The sequence below is a fragment of the Taurulus bubalis genome (assembly GCF_910589615.1).
Source record: "Taurulus bubalis genome assembly, chromosome: 6".
Taxonomy (NCBI): Eukaryota; Metazoa; Chordata; class Actinopteri; order Perciformes; family Cottidae; genus Taurulus; species Taurulus bubalis.
In genome coordinates, this window is record NC_136594.1 from 23,957,862 (window position 1) to 23,970,910 (window position 13,049).

The window sequence follows — 13,049 nt, forward strand, 5'->3', positions numbered from 1 at the left end:
AGCCCAAGAAATCTTGTATCAGGCGACTGAAAGGCATGTGGAGCATCTGCTCGGATGCAGACTCCAACCGTAACTGGTGGCATCGGCTTGTTTCAGTTCTGAAAAAAAGAAAAGAAGAATCGTCTTCCTCTTCTGCCGTTGGCGCGGGCTTCCTTGTTACTGTATGTATGTAAATACAACCAGCCGGCCTGTATCAAAGCAGCCAGGCAGGAGGAATTCCCTCAACAAAAAAAAACTCTTCAAAAAAAAAGAGACTCGCCCTGGATCAGCGCCTCTGAACAAAAATGGCTCCCATGCATCACCCATATGGGGCCCTCTGTGCCGGAGTCATTCACACCCACCACATGTACAGCATTCTCTACCACTGCAGCACACACACACACACACACACACACTCCGTTGTATCACTACAGTCAGAGTTTGATCCTTTCAGGCGCATTAGCATCATCGTTTTATTTTTTTAAATTAATTAATAGATATCACGGCATCAAATAGCCCTGCAGGATATGAAACCGGTGGCGTATTAGGGAGATTCAGGAGATTCTGGAGTTAATATGCCAAGTAGAGCATGTGCTAATCAGCGGCAGAGCTCCCAGGCAGGAAGGGATGGAACACAGCCGGAGGGGGAACGACGGCTCGTCACAACTTCGGGAACTGAATATTCCTTTGCTTTCTCCGTCGTTTTCCAACAATGAATTGTTATCGGGCCCTTGTTCAGAGTCTGTGACGTTGCCTGGCCCCAACAGTCCACACGTAGCAGATTTTGACACAGCAGTAGGATGTCTAGAGTTATTTATTTACTTTATTAGATAGTATACAGTATGGAGCAAATACATGGGCAGAAATCCACAACAAATTATTTATTAATTTTGCTTTCTTGGGATCTATTCTAGTGTATTATTCTGGCCTTTATAAATGCTTCACCTGAGTGGTGGCACGAATGAATACAAATGTAAACTTGTGTTTTATAGCACAATATTAATGCATATCCTGATATAGTGCTATAGAGATTAAAAAAAATCTGATACGTGTGGTTATTCTGACTGATCCACCAAATTAAACACCAAAGTACGTCATCACATCGATGCAAAAACCCTATAATAATCCAATATTTGCATTAAATAGTCCTGCTCATATTTACAACACCGTCTACAATGACCTGACAGTCGAACGGTTGATATTACCTCACGGTTAACAGTGTATCATCATATTGCCCAACTTCAAATCAAACACTTTGAGAGGAAGAATCCCTCTTTGCTTGAGCTGCTCCCAACTGGCGTCCACACCGGGGCCGCGTCCAGCCGCGAGCGAGGGGCCACGGGCAGACAGCGCCTCTTTTTTAAGGGGCCACAAGCCCGAAACAGTTGGGAAGCGTCGCGGTAAAGAAAAGCCAAATAGAAAGGGGAAAAAAACAGGATGCCATGCACTTTTGTGGTCAGAGTTAAGACTGCTGGTGTCTGACAGTCCCACTTTTTCTAAATCAAATGAACGGCCAGTACAGGTGAGACACCCTCACACACACACACACACACACACACACACACACACACACACACACACACACACACACACACACAGAAGCTCTGTGATCAACAGAGAAATAGAACAAGAGAACAAGCTGACGACACCTTTTCAGACCGGACCAAGGGACTTGTGTCTATGGGGATTACATTTGTGAACAGAAGCTCTACACACACAAAGTTCCACACACACATCGCCACACGATGCCACCTCTCTCTCTCTCTCTCTCTCTCTCTCTCTCTCTCTCTCTCAGCTGAGAGAATAAAAAGCACATTGACAGAAGCCTTGTCCCCTCTTGTCCAATCGTCACGCCGAAATGTTTACCTTTTACATACAAATGGCCCCGGTGTCATGTTGTGTCACATAATGTTTCATGGACAAATAATGCGTCCCATTTCTCAATCCGCCCCGCGGCCCTTAAGCCCCCCTCCCAGCCTCCTATAGTCACAGCGAGACCCGGGGCGCCGGCGTCTGCGAGATCAGGAGCCTCGTGTCAGCACAGTGAAGTGCCACTCTGAATTAAATCCCAGGGATATAGAGGTAAGCTCAATCAGCACTGCGGCCCGGGCACAGACACACACACACACACACACACACACACACACACACACACACAAGTTGTCATCAAAGTGTATTAGCGTAGGTTGTTCTGTCTTAGTGTCCAGAACATATGAGCCAATAGGAACAATAAAATGTTGGGTTGGGCCCTCCGGGTGGTAGAGGTGAGGAGGTTAAAGATTTATTCTAAAGTGTACAAAGTATTAAAAAAGCAGATTGTGAAGGAGACACGATGGCGGTGAACTTGAGAACCTCAAAAACTGAATTAAAATAAAATAAATAGAAGCAACATGAAAGGAGTGGGATTATTGGAGAGTCGTGGGAGATTTAAAAATCCAAAATTGGTGAATTGCTCCAATGTTCCAATTTGGCAAAAGCAAAAAGTCCTCCCTTCATTTGAAGCTAAGATGATTTATATAAATAATGATAATAATCCAAAACCAATCTTTTCCTTCTGAAGGTGTTGCCAACTCAACGGGGTCGGCGTTGAAGTGTAATCTTATAATTAACATTTAAATAGATGAGAATAGACACTATCAGTTAAAATAATGAAGTATACTCTTTTACCGAAGTGTCTAAATTCCCTCCTTGCAATTCAGAGCTAAATATTGAACTTTGTACTATTCTTCTGACAGTTATAGTTCTTTCTGCAGAAATAGTTTTGCACACAAAACATTTGATCTTATCGCTTAAGTAAATATTTAAATTAAACTGCAGCAGTTAGAATTAGACACACTTTGAAGCAGCTCCATGGAAACAAATGCTGTTTATATGTTAATGCACCATTAATAATAGTCTCTAATAATCTAATAGGATTGATGCCACACAACATGATTTAAAAAAGGGGCAATCCTACAAAATGAGAACTTTAATTAATTTTTATAATTAGTACATTGAGCAGATATAAGGAAGATTTTGAAGACATGACTTTTACTTGTGAGTATTTTTTCTACATTTAGGTATTTTTGCTCAAATAAAGGCTCTGGGTATTCCTTCAAGATCTCATAAAAAAAAAAGAAAAGATTATTCATTGGCACACCACGTAGTCTCTCTTCCACCGTGGAGGTGAGGCCTTTCCGAGCGTCTCTCCGTGACGCCAACGGGCCGCTGGAGGCCACACAGAGACCGGAGGTCCCGGAGAGACCGAGCAGCTCCCCGGTGTTGACGTGTTGACTTATTGTTCTCCTCGGCCCTTTAGGTCTCGCCCGTCTCGCGCTTTAATGCGATTCTTTCCGGTTCCGCTCGGTCAGAGCGCGGGTCACCGATCCAACTCCTCCTCCTCCCCACATCGGCTCATATCCATTACATTAATTAGCACGGGGCTGAAAAACAAACAAGTGATGATTAATATCTAAACTATGGCGAATTCTTTGGAGGGGGGGATGAGAAGGCAAACAATGAGGAGCGACACCTCCCCGAGGCTGCGGGAGGCTGAGAAACTATTGACATAAAGTTATGTGCAATTATTATTAAGACATATATAGAGGTCCGGTATTTAATACAGTCCGAATATAAGTCAACATATTACCCCTCAAAAAGGCAAGTAATGTATACATTAATATTTTGTTGAATACTCTAAACAAATTCATACAATGTGACATTTACATGTTTTATATAACATTATTAATGAAAGCATTTTGATATACAAATAATATCAGTTTCATATAATTAAAATTGTTGTGCTGCTCGTAGAAACGTATCATATTCACATTGATACCACTTAATTATCAGGTTATCAATTATTGGTCTCAGTTGTTGTAATAAAGATATATCCATTGTGTGCCTGTAATGTCTTCCTCCTCTTCCGGTCCCTCGTTGTATAGCCTGGCAACAAATCAGAACAATTCAAACTCGCAGAATATAATAACTGTTTCTTCTCATAGCTCAATGCAAATAATTGCATACAGTCTCCCCTGCGAGTTTCCTGTGTTTATGAAATAACACGGAAATACATGCACAGAATAATCCGCCGCCAAGGCCATGCGATGCAGGTTCAACTTTTGGGCCTGTCCTTTTTTTATTTTTTATTAAAAAAAAGGAGGATTCAAGATCAGTTCAAAGAGAGCAGAGAGTTAGTTAAGTCTGCAGCTTTAACTCACAAAAACCTCAAACAGCCATATATCAGCAGATCCCATCAGGGGCAACAGGAGGTAATACGTATGCATTACCTCCTGTAATAGAACAGTCATATCATACAGTTTGAATCACAGCCCCGCCCAAAGGCTGCTGGGAGGTGAAGCCGCCCTTACAGCGTACAACAGTGCATGCTAATAGGTGTATCGGTGGCTGTTTGTCCGCCTGAAGGTCAGCGCTCGAGCTCTCTCTTATACGTTTCCCCGCCGCCGCCACGTGGAAACATCACTATGTATGTTTCGGATGTTACGGGCGCGAGCCGGAGGTCAGGGTCGCGGGGTGTTGCGGCGCGAGGCGACAAGCGGAGCAAAATGGGTCGCTGTCTCGCGCTTTTGTTCCGCACTCAATTATCTCGGGAGGGGGGGTGCGCGTGAACCCTGGGACCCGCGGCTGTCTGGAGGACAGACACGAGACGGCAGGAAGGAGAAGTAGAGGAAACATGACGGCGGTTAATTATTCGCTTTTTAAATCGTGGTGCTCCCCCTTGAGTGACAGAGAGACAGTTGTCCTTCGTCACATACTTCCACCTGGTCCGTGCTAGCATCTTGTGGCGCTGAATGTGTTTTTTGGGGGCGTCTTATCTGACAGAGGCCTCTCACTTCCGGGTCACGCTCTTGAAACGCACAGCTGGACGCACTCATTAAAATGTCCGTCCCGACGACGAGACTACTTCCTTTATTATTTTGTAGCTTTTCTCTCAAACATTCACACATCCGCATGCTTTTGTCACCTTTCTATAGGGATAAGTGATATAATTATTATTTATTATTGTAATTATTATAATTATTTTTAGGCTTACCCGTCTTGTTGTCATACTCACTCACTGTTGCAGGCGGTCCAACCTGACTGTCATTGTTCCGCCAGAGAAGAGAGTTCTCGATGGGAAGTAGAACAAAACGGCCGGAATCAGTATGAGTGGACATTTTCAGTTGGCAAATGAATATTTAAATGAAATGTTATGAGCTCACCACAGGTGTTGGAACAAGAGCCGGGGATCCGAACTATCCGGGTTTTTGTTGCGTGTGTGCGCGTGCAGGAGGGGGGAGAGGACGACACTCCCCCAACAGCAGAGCGGTGAAAGTTGGAAGGAGCATCATGGCACCTGATCCGCGGCTCCTTCCGGCCCGTGCGTAATGCGTAAAGAGCACCGTGCCCTGCGCAACAGGTGAACTAACCGGAGAAGAGTTTGGAGAAAACTCTGGTGAGCGCTCTTTTTTGGGGAAGTTGCTGAAAGCACACTTGACATAAGTACACTGATGCATCAACTTTTTGCTCGTGAGCTAAGCGCCTGCACTGGCATTACGCGCAACATGCAATGGTATCTGCCTTCTATATCTTACGTCCCAGAGGAAATGAATCTAAAATAAAATATATTAAAAAAAGAGGGGGAGAGCGGGGGCGGGAAAGTTTAGTAAAGTGGAACTTGGTAACAGATGCCAGCAAAGGGGAAGAGGGAGTGTTCTATGTGTGTGTGTACGTGAACGTGTTTGTGTGCAAGCTCGTGCGGGGGACATGAGCGCACATTGAGAGAGCGGCTCTTTTACTCGGTGATCATTTCACGCCCCCCCCCCCCTCCCTCCCCCCTGCCCGAAGCCCTTTTTTTCCACCTAAAGCGTTTAGTTGCAGCTGACTGAGCCCTTGCAGGGAGTGCGAGAGGGAGCGGAAGGGTCGAATTATTTCAACCTACAACTTGCCTCCAAAAGAACTAAGAGAAAGAGAGGGAGGGAGGGAGATAAGACAACAGTGCCAGAGAGAGGGGGGCGGGGAGTGTGTGTGTGTGAGAGAGAGAGAGAGAGAGAGGGGGGGGGGGGGGGGGGGAGAGAGAGAGAGAGAGAGAGAGAGAGGAAGAAAGGGAGACAGTGGGAAAAAAGTTTTTGTTCTTTTCCTTTTTTTCTGTTTTCCCTCCTGTCATCGCCTCCCCCTATTCTAACCGGGCAACATGGACCAGGGGCCCGAGAGTCCTGCACTGCGGCTGGGGAGAGCAGGTAGGGTCGCACCGGCTCATTTCACTTTGCATGAAGAGTTGAACTCATATTTTCTAACGTAAAACAAAAAAAGTAAATCACGTTTTGTTAGGTGGTGTGTTTTTCTTTCTTTTTCTTTTGCTAATGCAAAACTTTCAAATAGAAGTTTTGGAAGTTCTTGAAACTTTTTCGCGGTGTCCTGACTTGTTTGAAGTATTTCAAAGTGTTCCGAAGTAGTCCTGCATGGCAAATGAAATGGGGGAAAAAAAGCCGACACTTTTTGGAGTCACGATGATTTACTGGCAACTTTTGTGTAGTCTGAAGACTTTTTTTAGTTTAGTATTTCTTGTTGTGCTAAATGTGATTTTGATACAAGCAATAGCTTTATTTAGTCATTATTATTATCATATTATAATGATCTATTTAAATTTGTGTTGGCACTTTAACTGGTAAAACTAAAGTGGTTGAACTTGTTGTTTTTGGGTTGGCACCACGTCCTGGGTCTCATCCACGTGTTGGTCTGTGCACGTCACCTGAGAGAGGCACACTGATACCTTGACTGGCCCTTATACAAAGCACTGTGGATTTTTGCTGTGTGTGTGTGTGTGTGTGTGAGTGTGCGCGTGTGCGTGTTAGTTTGTCACGGCCAAGCAGGGACACTTACGCACACATGTGTTTACATATTCCAGGGCAGTTTTATTTATTTTAATCAAATGTGTGTTGATAAGAACTGTGACCATTTGAGGATTTAAAAGCTCGTCGTGTCTCGTTCGTGTTCTGTGGACCTTCAGTTGGAAGCTGCGGGCCGGTTGAGTCCAGAGCGTGGCCCTTTCCTTACTCTATTCAACAGGTCCATCTCGCATCGGCCTATTCATAAAACAGCGGGGCTCTGGTACAGCGATGGATCCGGCCATCGACCTCGTTATGGCACCCAACGGATAGCACATGATTTCATATCGCTGCCCGCTGCGTCTGCATTGATAAAACGTCGTTTGTCATTAGGAACCGGCGGGCAGGTGATCCTCTCTCAAAGGGCTGTTCCTGTTACTCCAGAAGGGGGAAAAGGGAAGAAAAGAAAGTGCTTTTGTGATGCTCTTGGTTGCCTGTTAGAATGACGCAACACTGTTAGTTGAGGTCCAGGCTGCATTTGGTGCTGTTGCTCTTTCTCACAATGGAGCGACATAAAAAGTGCGTTCTCCCATAATGGAAATAAACGAGCTCGCGCCCGGCCTTCTGTGGGAATTTGTCATCAAATAATGTCCCATGGTCTGTAAGACAAATAATGCCCTCTTTTTGCAGTCCTTTTGTGGAGTGGGCCTTGCCCCCTGGTAAACGGTGAAAGCAATGGGGTTTGTAGCAATTGGATAATAACCTTTTAACCGCTGAGGAAATCAGAGTTTAAAGGAGGCCCTCCCCGCGCTGGCGTGTGGAGTCTTTAGGGCCCGGGGCCCATACCTACGGCCTCTCCATTTCCTCTCACTTTAAGAGATACGTGCTCTGGGTACAAAGGAGAGAGCGAACGTGGATCTGACGAGACCCGCCTCTCCTCCCGCCCTGTAGGTTGGCCGTGCGTAAAAGCGCCGGCTTTCCCCCCCAATAAGCGGGTTCCGCCATTTCAGCCCAAGTCTGGCGGCTACAGGCCAGTGGATGACGTTGAATTATTATTTTACTAACGAGAAAAAAATAGAGGGAGGGAGGTAGACCTTTGAGCTTTTATGATTTTGATAAACATAAGATAACATATCCCTCTTCTCCATTACAACAACACCATTTGATTCCTCAGACTTCCTCTCTATTTAGGCTTCACACATGATGTGTGTTTTGTGTGTTTTTCTTCACGTGCAATAATGATTCAAGTCGTTACCAAACTGACATCACAGTATGTGAGAGGTTCGGGCCAAATTAGCTTTCTGGTGTTGCAGAAACCCCAAGAAAAGCTGCGAGAGAGAGAAAGAGAGAGAGAGAGAGTCAGAAAGAGAGAGAGAGAGAGAGATGGAGGACAGAGGGGCCAGTAGACTGGAGGGAGGGGAGACAGAGAGAGATGAGATGACCTCACATGGCTACAGCCTGCTTCCGCTTTGACCTCAAGTGCCCTACATGCAGGGCGAGGTGTGATGTTTGGCCTTGTACTTGCATTACCATGGAGACACACGCTAACCAGCAGGTCCGTCTGGACAGGCCTGTGAGTGGAGAGAGAGAGAGCTCCACCTCGGGAAGTCCAGGTTCACTCTCTCTACTCCATATATTTTATTTATCAGAGAAGACTCTTTTTTTTAATTAAATATATATCTACATAGATATATATTTAAAAAATATGTTTTTTTCTAAGCCAATGAAAACTTAAGAAGAGATACGGGAGCTTTCTCATTATGTTTACAGTCAGCCGGCGTGTAATAAACGAGCTGGTGGAGTTAACATGCGCTATTAATTTTTCATTGCTTTTTCGTTTCGACGCTCGGGCGTAAAAAAAAAGAAGAGGGGGGAAATAAAAAAGAAAAAGGGAAGAAGCAAAGAAAAACAGCCGCAGCTTTCGTGGAGGATGGAGGGAAGGCAAGGGGGAGAAAGAGGGGAGCATTTAAACAACAACGTTGTCTCCAATTTGCCTCCAAATGATTATCGCAACTCAACCGCATTCTTACTAATGTTTAAAAAAAGTATCTCCCTTCCTCCCCAACACTGAGAGGTAATGAAATATGGTAATGTCTTTGGACCCCCGGATTAAAGTCTTCCTACCCTGATGAAAGTTTTTTTTTCCTCAAATTTCCAACCCTAAAGCGACAACAATTTGTATACATGATTGATTGTGTTTGGATTCTTTTTTTTTTAGTTGTTGTTGTTGTTGTTGTTTTTAATTGCTTATGTATTTAATTTGCAAATCGGAGGAGACAAGAGCTCGCGTTGCTTCTTGTGTGGGGAGGAAGGCGCTCGTGTCTGTATCACAATAAATAAATAAAATAAAAACACACAGGCCGCGGAGGGAGAAGGAGCAACATGCAAAACGGGGGAGAAAAAAAATAAGAATTAAAACACGCGATATATTTATATTTGAGATATTGTGCGTTTGTGTCCCATGGAGACACCCGGAGCCAAATACTGCAATCAATGCAACAAGGAAAAGGAAAGAATACAAAATCGAAGAATGTAAACTGTAAACATATACATATGTATATTGTAAATTTCATATATTTATAGATATGTAAAAAAAGAAAATAGAGTCAACAGATTTCTATTTTTTCTCAAAGCATGTTCTGCTTTTGGCTCCTCTCCTTGGTTTGGGGCCTACATAGTGAGGTCTCTGGTCTCTGGTGCATGATCCAACTCCAAATGTCATATTTCAATATTTGCACTATATTCTGCTCTTGTGTTGTGTTTTTTTTAATGTCTTTAAAACAACATTTGTACAAAAAAAAAGAGACTCAACTTGCTGTCTGTCAGATTTGAAGTCCCTGAAATCACAACTGGGTAAAGAGATGTGAAATATGAATGAGGATTAGCACTTTACCGTCTGCGGGATTATAAAGGACGTGGAAGAGATATGAAGCCATATCCTGGGTTTGAGAAGCAGATTGGTTTATTTACGGATCACAATCATACGTCAGATACGGTGATCCCGCGCGGGCCTGCGCGTGCTTTACTTTTTTTTTGGTGTGTGTGGGGGTGGGGGGGGGGGGGGGGGGGGGGTCCGTTTAGGTGACCGTTCCTGGACTGCTTTGAAGACTCTTTAAATTCCCTGTAAAAGTTCCCTCGTGTCTTTTTTTGTACATGTATCTGCGTGCACGCGCTCGGGCACGTTTCCCCAAGGTTGAACGCCCCCTCGTGGTTCGGCTGCTCCACTGAAGCACAACAAATCAAAATAAACTCTCACTTTCTGGCTATATGATTTTAAAACAGAAAACAATAACGACAGTAATATATATATATATATATATATATATATATATATATATATATATATATATATATATATATATAATACAAGAAGAAGAAGAGGAATGCATGTATTTGTTTTATAATGAGGACAAACCAGTTTTCCAGGGGTTGAAGTTGCATGTTATGGAAAACGAAAAACCGATAATTCAAAGCACAAGAAATCAACAAACACAAAAATCATAAATGAAATAGGCTCGGTAACATCACACGTTGACCTTTTCAGCAGCATCGCCTTGAGGTACATCAAACATGTAGGTCCCCGGGAGGGCAACGCTGCAAACTATGAGTTATTGTTGTTGCTCACTGGCGAGGCACTTCAAGCAGCAGCCTTCATAAAGGATATCATAGCTTTGTCTTTATGGTATAGTGTTATTGCACACGCGTGATTATACTTCTGTGCAGAGCTCTAATGGGTCTAATCGGATGGACTCGCGGGCCTGCAGTGCAAACACCGAGGACCTGAAATGATTAAATGTCGAGAAACATGGAAAGAAGGGAGAAATAACACTTTCTCCTTTTTTTAATTTGGCTCATGCTTTAGGCTATTTGTGTGTTTAATATTACAGGGGCGAGACTGAGATATGCCCTCTCAAATCAGGTGGGACTAACACGTAATGAATCTCTCTCTCTCTCTCTCCCTCTCCCTCTCTCTCTCCCTCTCTCAGTTTGGAGTGTATATATGCGGAGCTCACCAATTGCATTTCATTAGAAAATCCGTCCGAGATCCGCAATCAATTATAGGTAATGAGTTGGAATACATGTTTCATGTGTTTGTCTCTCGATGCTCCCCGAGCTAAAGCTTGATAGCATTGTCTTGAAGGAGGGGTGTTGTTGTTTCTTTTCTTTCTACAACACTTGGCAGCTCTGCGGGCCTGCACATATAACGGGGGAAAGAACAGGAAGCTGAAATGTCCCTATAATGCTGTGTCCCTTTAAAACCTGCCTCTACATGTTTCCCCTCCATGTAACATAGAAAGAGGAATGATTCCTGTTTTAGCATTCCCCTTCTTTTATAAAGCCTTGCTGCAACTAAGCCTCATTTTTTTTAGTAATACTCAATTAATTAGCCATTTAATATTGACATGAATAAATTGAGCGAAAATGGGTATAAAGGCGTTTAGTTTTTTTTTCTTTTTTTTTCTTCCACTTCGTTAATTGAAATTAAACATATGATCATTTACTCCCCGAGCCTCCTGCGTCGCTTTGCCTACGCCTCCCCATTGGCGCACGGACAGTGCACGCTGGCGGCGTCATTGGCTCGCGGGATTCGCAGCAGCCAATCGGCGCGCTTCTCCCCGCGCGCTCCTACCGCTTGGGCTCGCGGTGACGTGGATGGTGGGTGGGCGGGGTGGAAAGGAGGGGCAGCGCTCGCGTCGCGATTGGCTGGCGCCGCTGTGAGTGACAGGCAGCTGGGCCGGCTCGCGCGGGTTAGGGTTCCAGGGGTTTGGGAGCGCGGGCGCTGTCCGCACGAGAGCAGGTCCTGAAACGCGGCGTGCTGCCCACCGTTGGACGCCCGCAGCGCCAGCAGCTTTTTTCTTCTTCTTCCTCTCCGTACTGTTTATGTACATATTTACACACCGACATTCTGGACGGGCTTTTTTTATTTGGGAGGGCTGGTGGGCTGTTTCTGGCGCGAGCGCGGAAAAACACTACAGCTTTTGAATTTGGGCTGTTTTTCTTTTTCCAACGCGAAGAAACGCGAAAAAGTCACAGAAGGAAGCGGGAGTCCAACACGGTTGTGCCGCGAGTCCCGGTCAACACGGAGAGAGAGAAAGAGAGAAAGATAGGGGGAGATAGAGAGGGAGAAAGAGAGGGAGGGAGGGAGAGAGAGAGAGAGGGGAGAGAGAGAGAAGAGGGGGAGAGATAACAGAGAGAGCCAGAGCTGCCTTTCGTTCTCACTCACAGGATAACAACTCAGCAGCTTTTTCCTCAAACCAGAGAGTTAATTTATTATTTTTTCTTTCCCCCGCTGTGCAATTTTTTTCCTGTATTTTATTTCTTTTCCTTTTTTTTTGGGTGCCTTTTTGTGTGTGTCTTCTTCTACTTCTTTTTCTATTTGCCCCGGTGGATATGAGACTTCAAGATGTGAGCAGTCATCCGCTCTCACGCGCGTTATTGATGGGAGATTACCACGCGCTCATGTGAAAGAGACCCGCCGAGGACCTTTTCTGACCAGAAGAAAACTAAACGCGCCGGAAGAAAAATAACCGTGGATTTGTAAAGAATATATTTTTATTTTTTCAAACTGGGTTTTTTTCTTTTTAAATATTGTAATAGACTTAAAGGAGAAAGTTCAGCTCCCCCCCTCCTCCTCCTCCTCCTCCTCCTCCTCCTCCTCCTCTTCCTCGGCTAAGTCGGAGTTCAGGGGTCACGGCCAGCGGAGCGAGAAGAAGAGAAAAGGGAGGGAGGTTACTTTGTTTGCTCTCCATATTTTATTTTATTTAAAACATTTTGGGGAAAAGTTTGAATCCGTTACCCCCCTCGGGCTGAGGGACCCGCTGCGGACGAGCGGCTGAGGGAATGAGCTCCATCGCGGTCATTTCCCTCCTCTGGTTGTTGGAGACGCCAGAAGAGACCCGGTGCGTCCCGTCCCCATGGGGAGGGAGCCCGTCTCTGATTCACTGTTTTGACGCCATTTCTTCTCTCCCTTCCACCTGAAAAAAACTCCAATTTTCTATATATTTTATTTTAAAATATCTTTATATATATCCACATATATATGTATATATATACATATATATGTATATTAGTGGGAGTCAGAGTACACAATTACTTTTTTGTTTTAATTATTTAAGAAAATAAAAGCCCGCTCTCTGAAGGGAACCGGTAGCTTTCCGTTTCCTGGAGGTCACGGTGCGCCAGTGAGGTGGCCGACTCTAACGGGCCGTCCGGGTGGCGTTTTTTTTAAAGACCCCCTTTGCATCGCACCGGGGCCTCTGCAGC

At 44.7% G+C, this 13,049-nt stretch overlaps 1 protein-coding gene across 1 annotated transcript in view; it reads left to right on the forward strand.

Annotated features, from left to right (window-relative positions):
• Positions 1–6,151: 6,151 nt before the first annotated feature.
• The window catches only part of pax5 (paired box 5), a gene marked incomplete at both ends in the record, with an annotated part of 47,198 nt that continues 40,300 nt past the window's right edge, over positions 6,152–13,049 (forward strand). The window contains one exon of the mRNA XM_079219726.1: positions 6,152–6,197. Within this exon, the coding sequence (XP_079075852.1) occupies positions 6,152–6,197 (46 nt within the window). The remainder of the gene's footprint in view (positions 6,198–13,049) is intronic.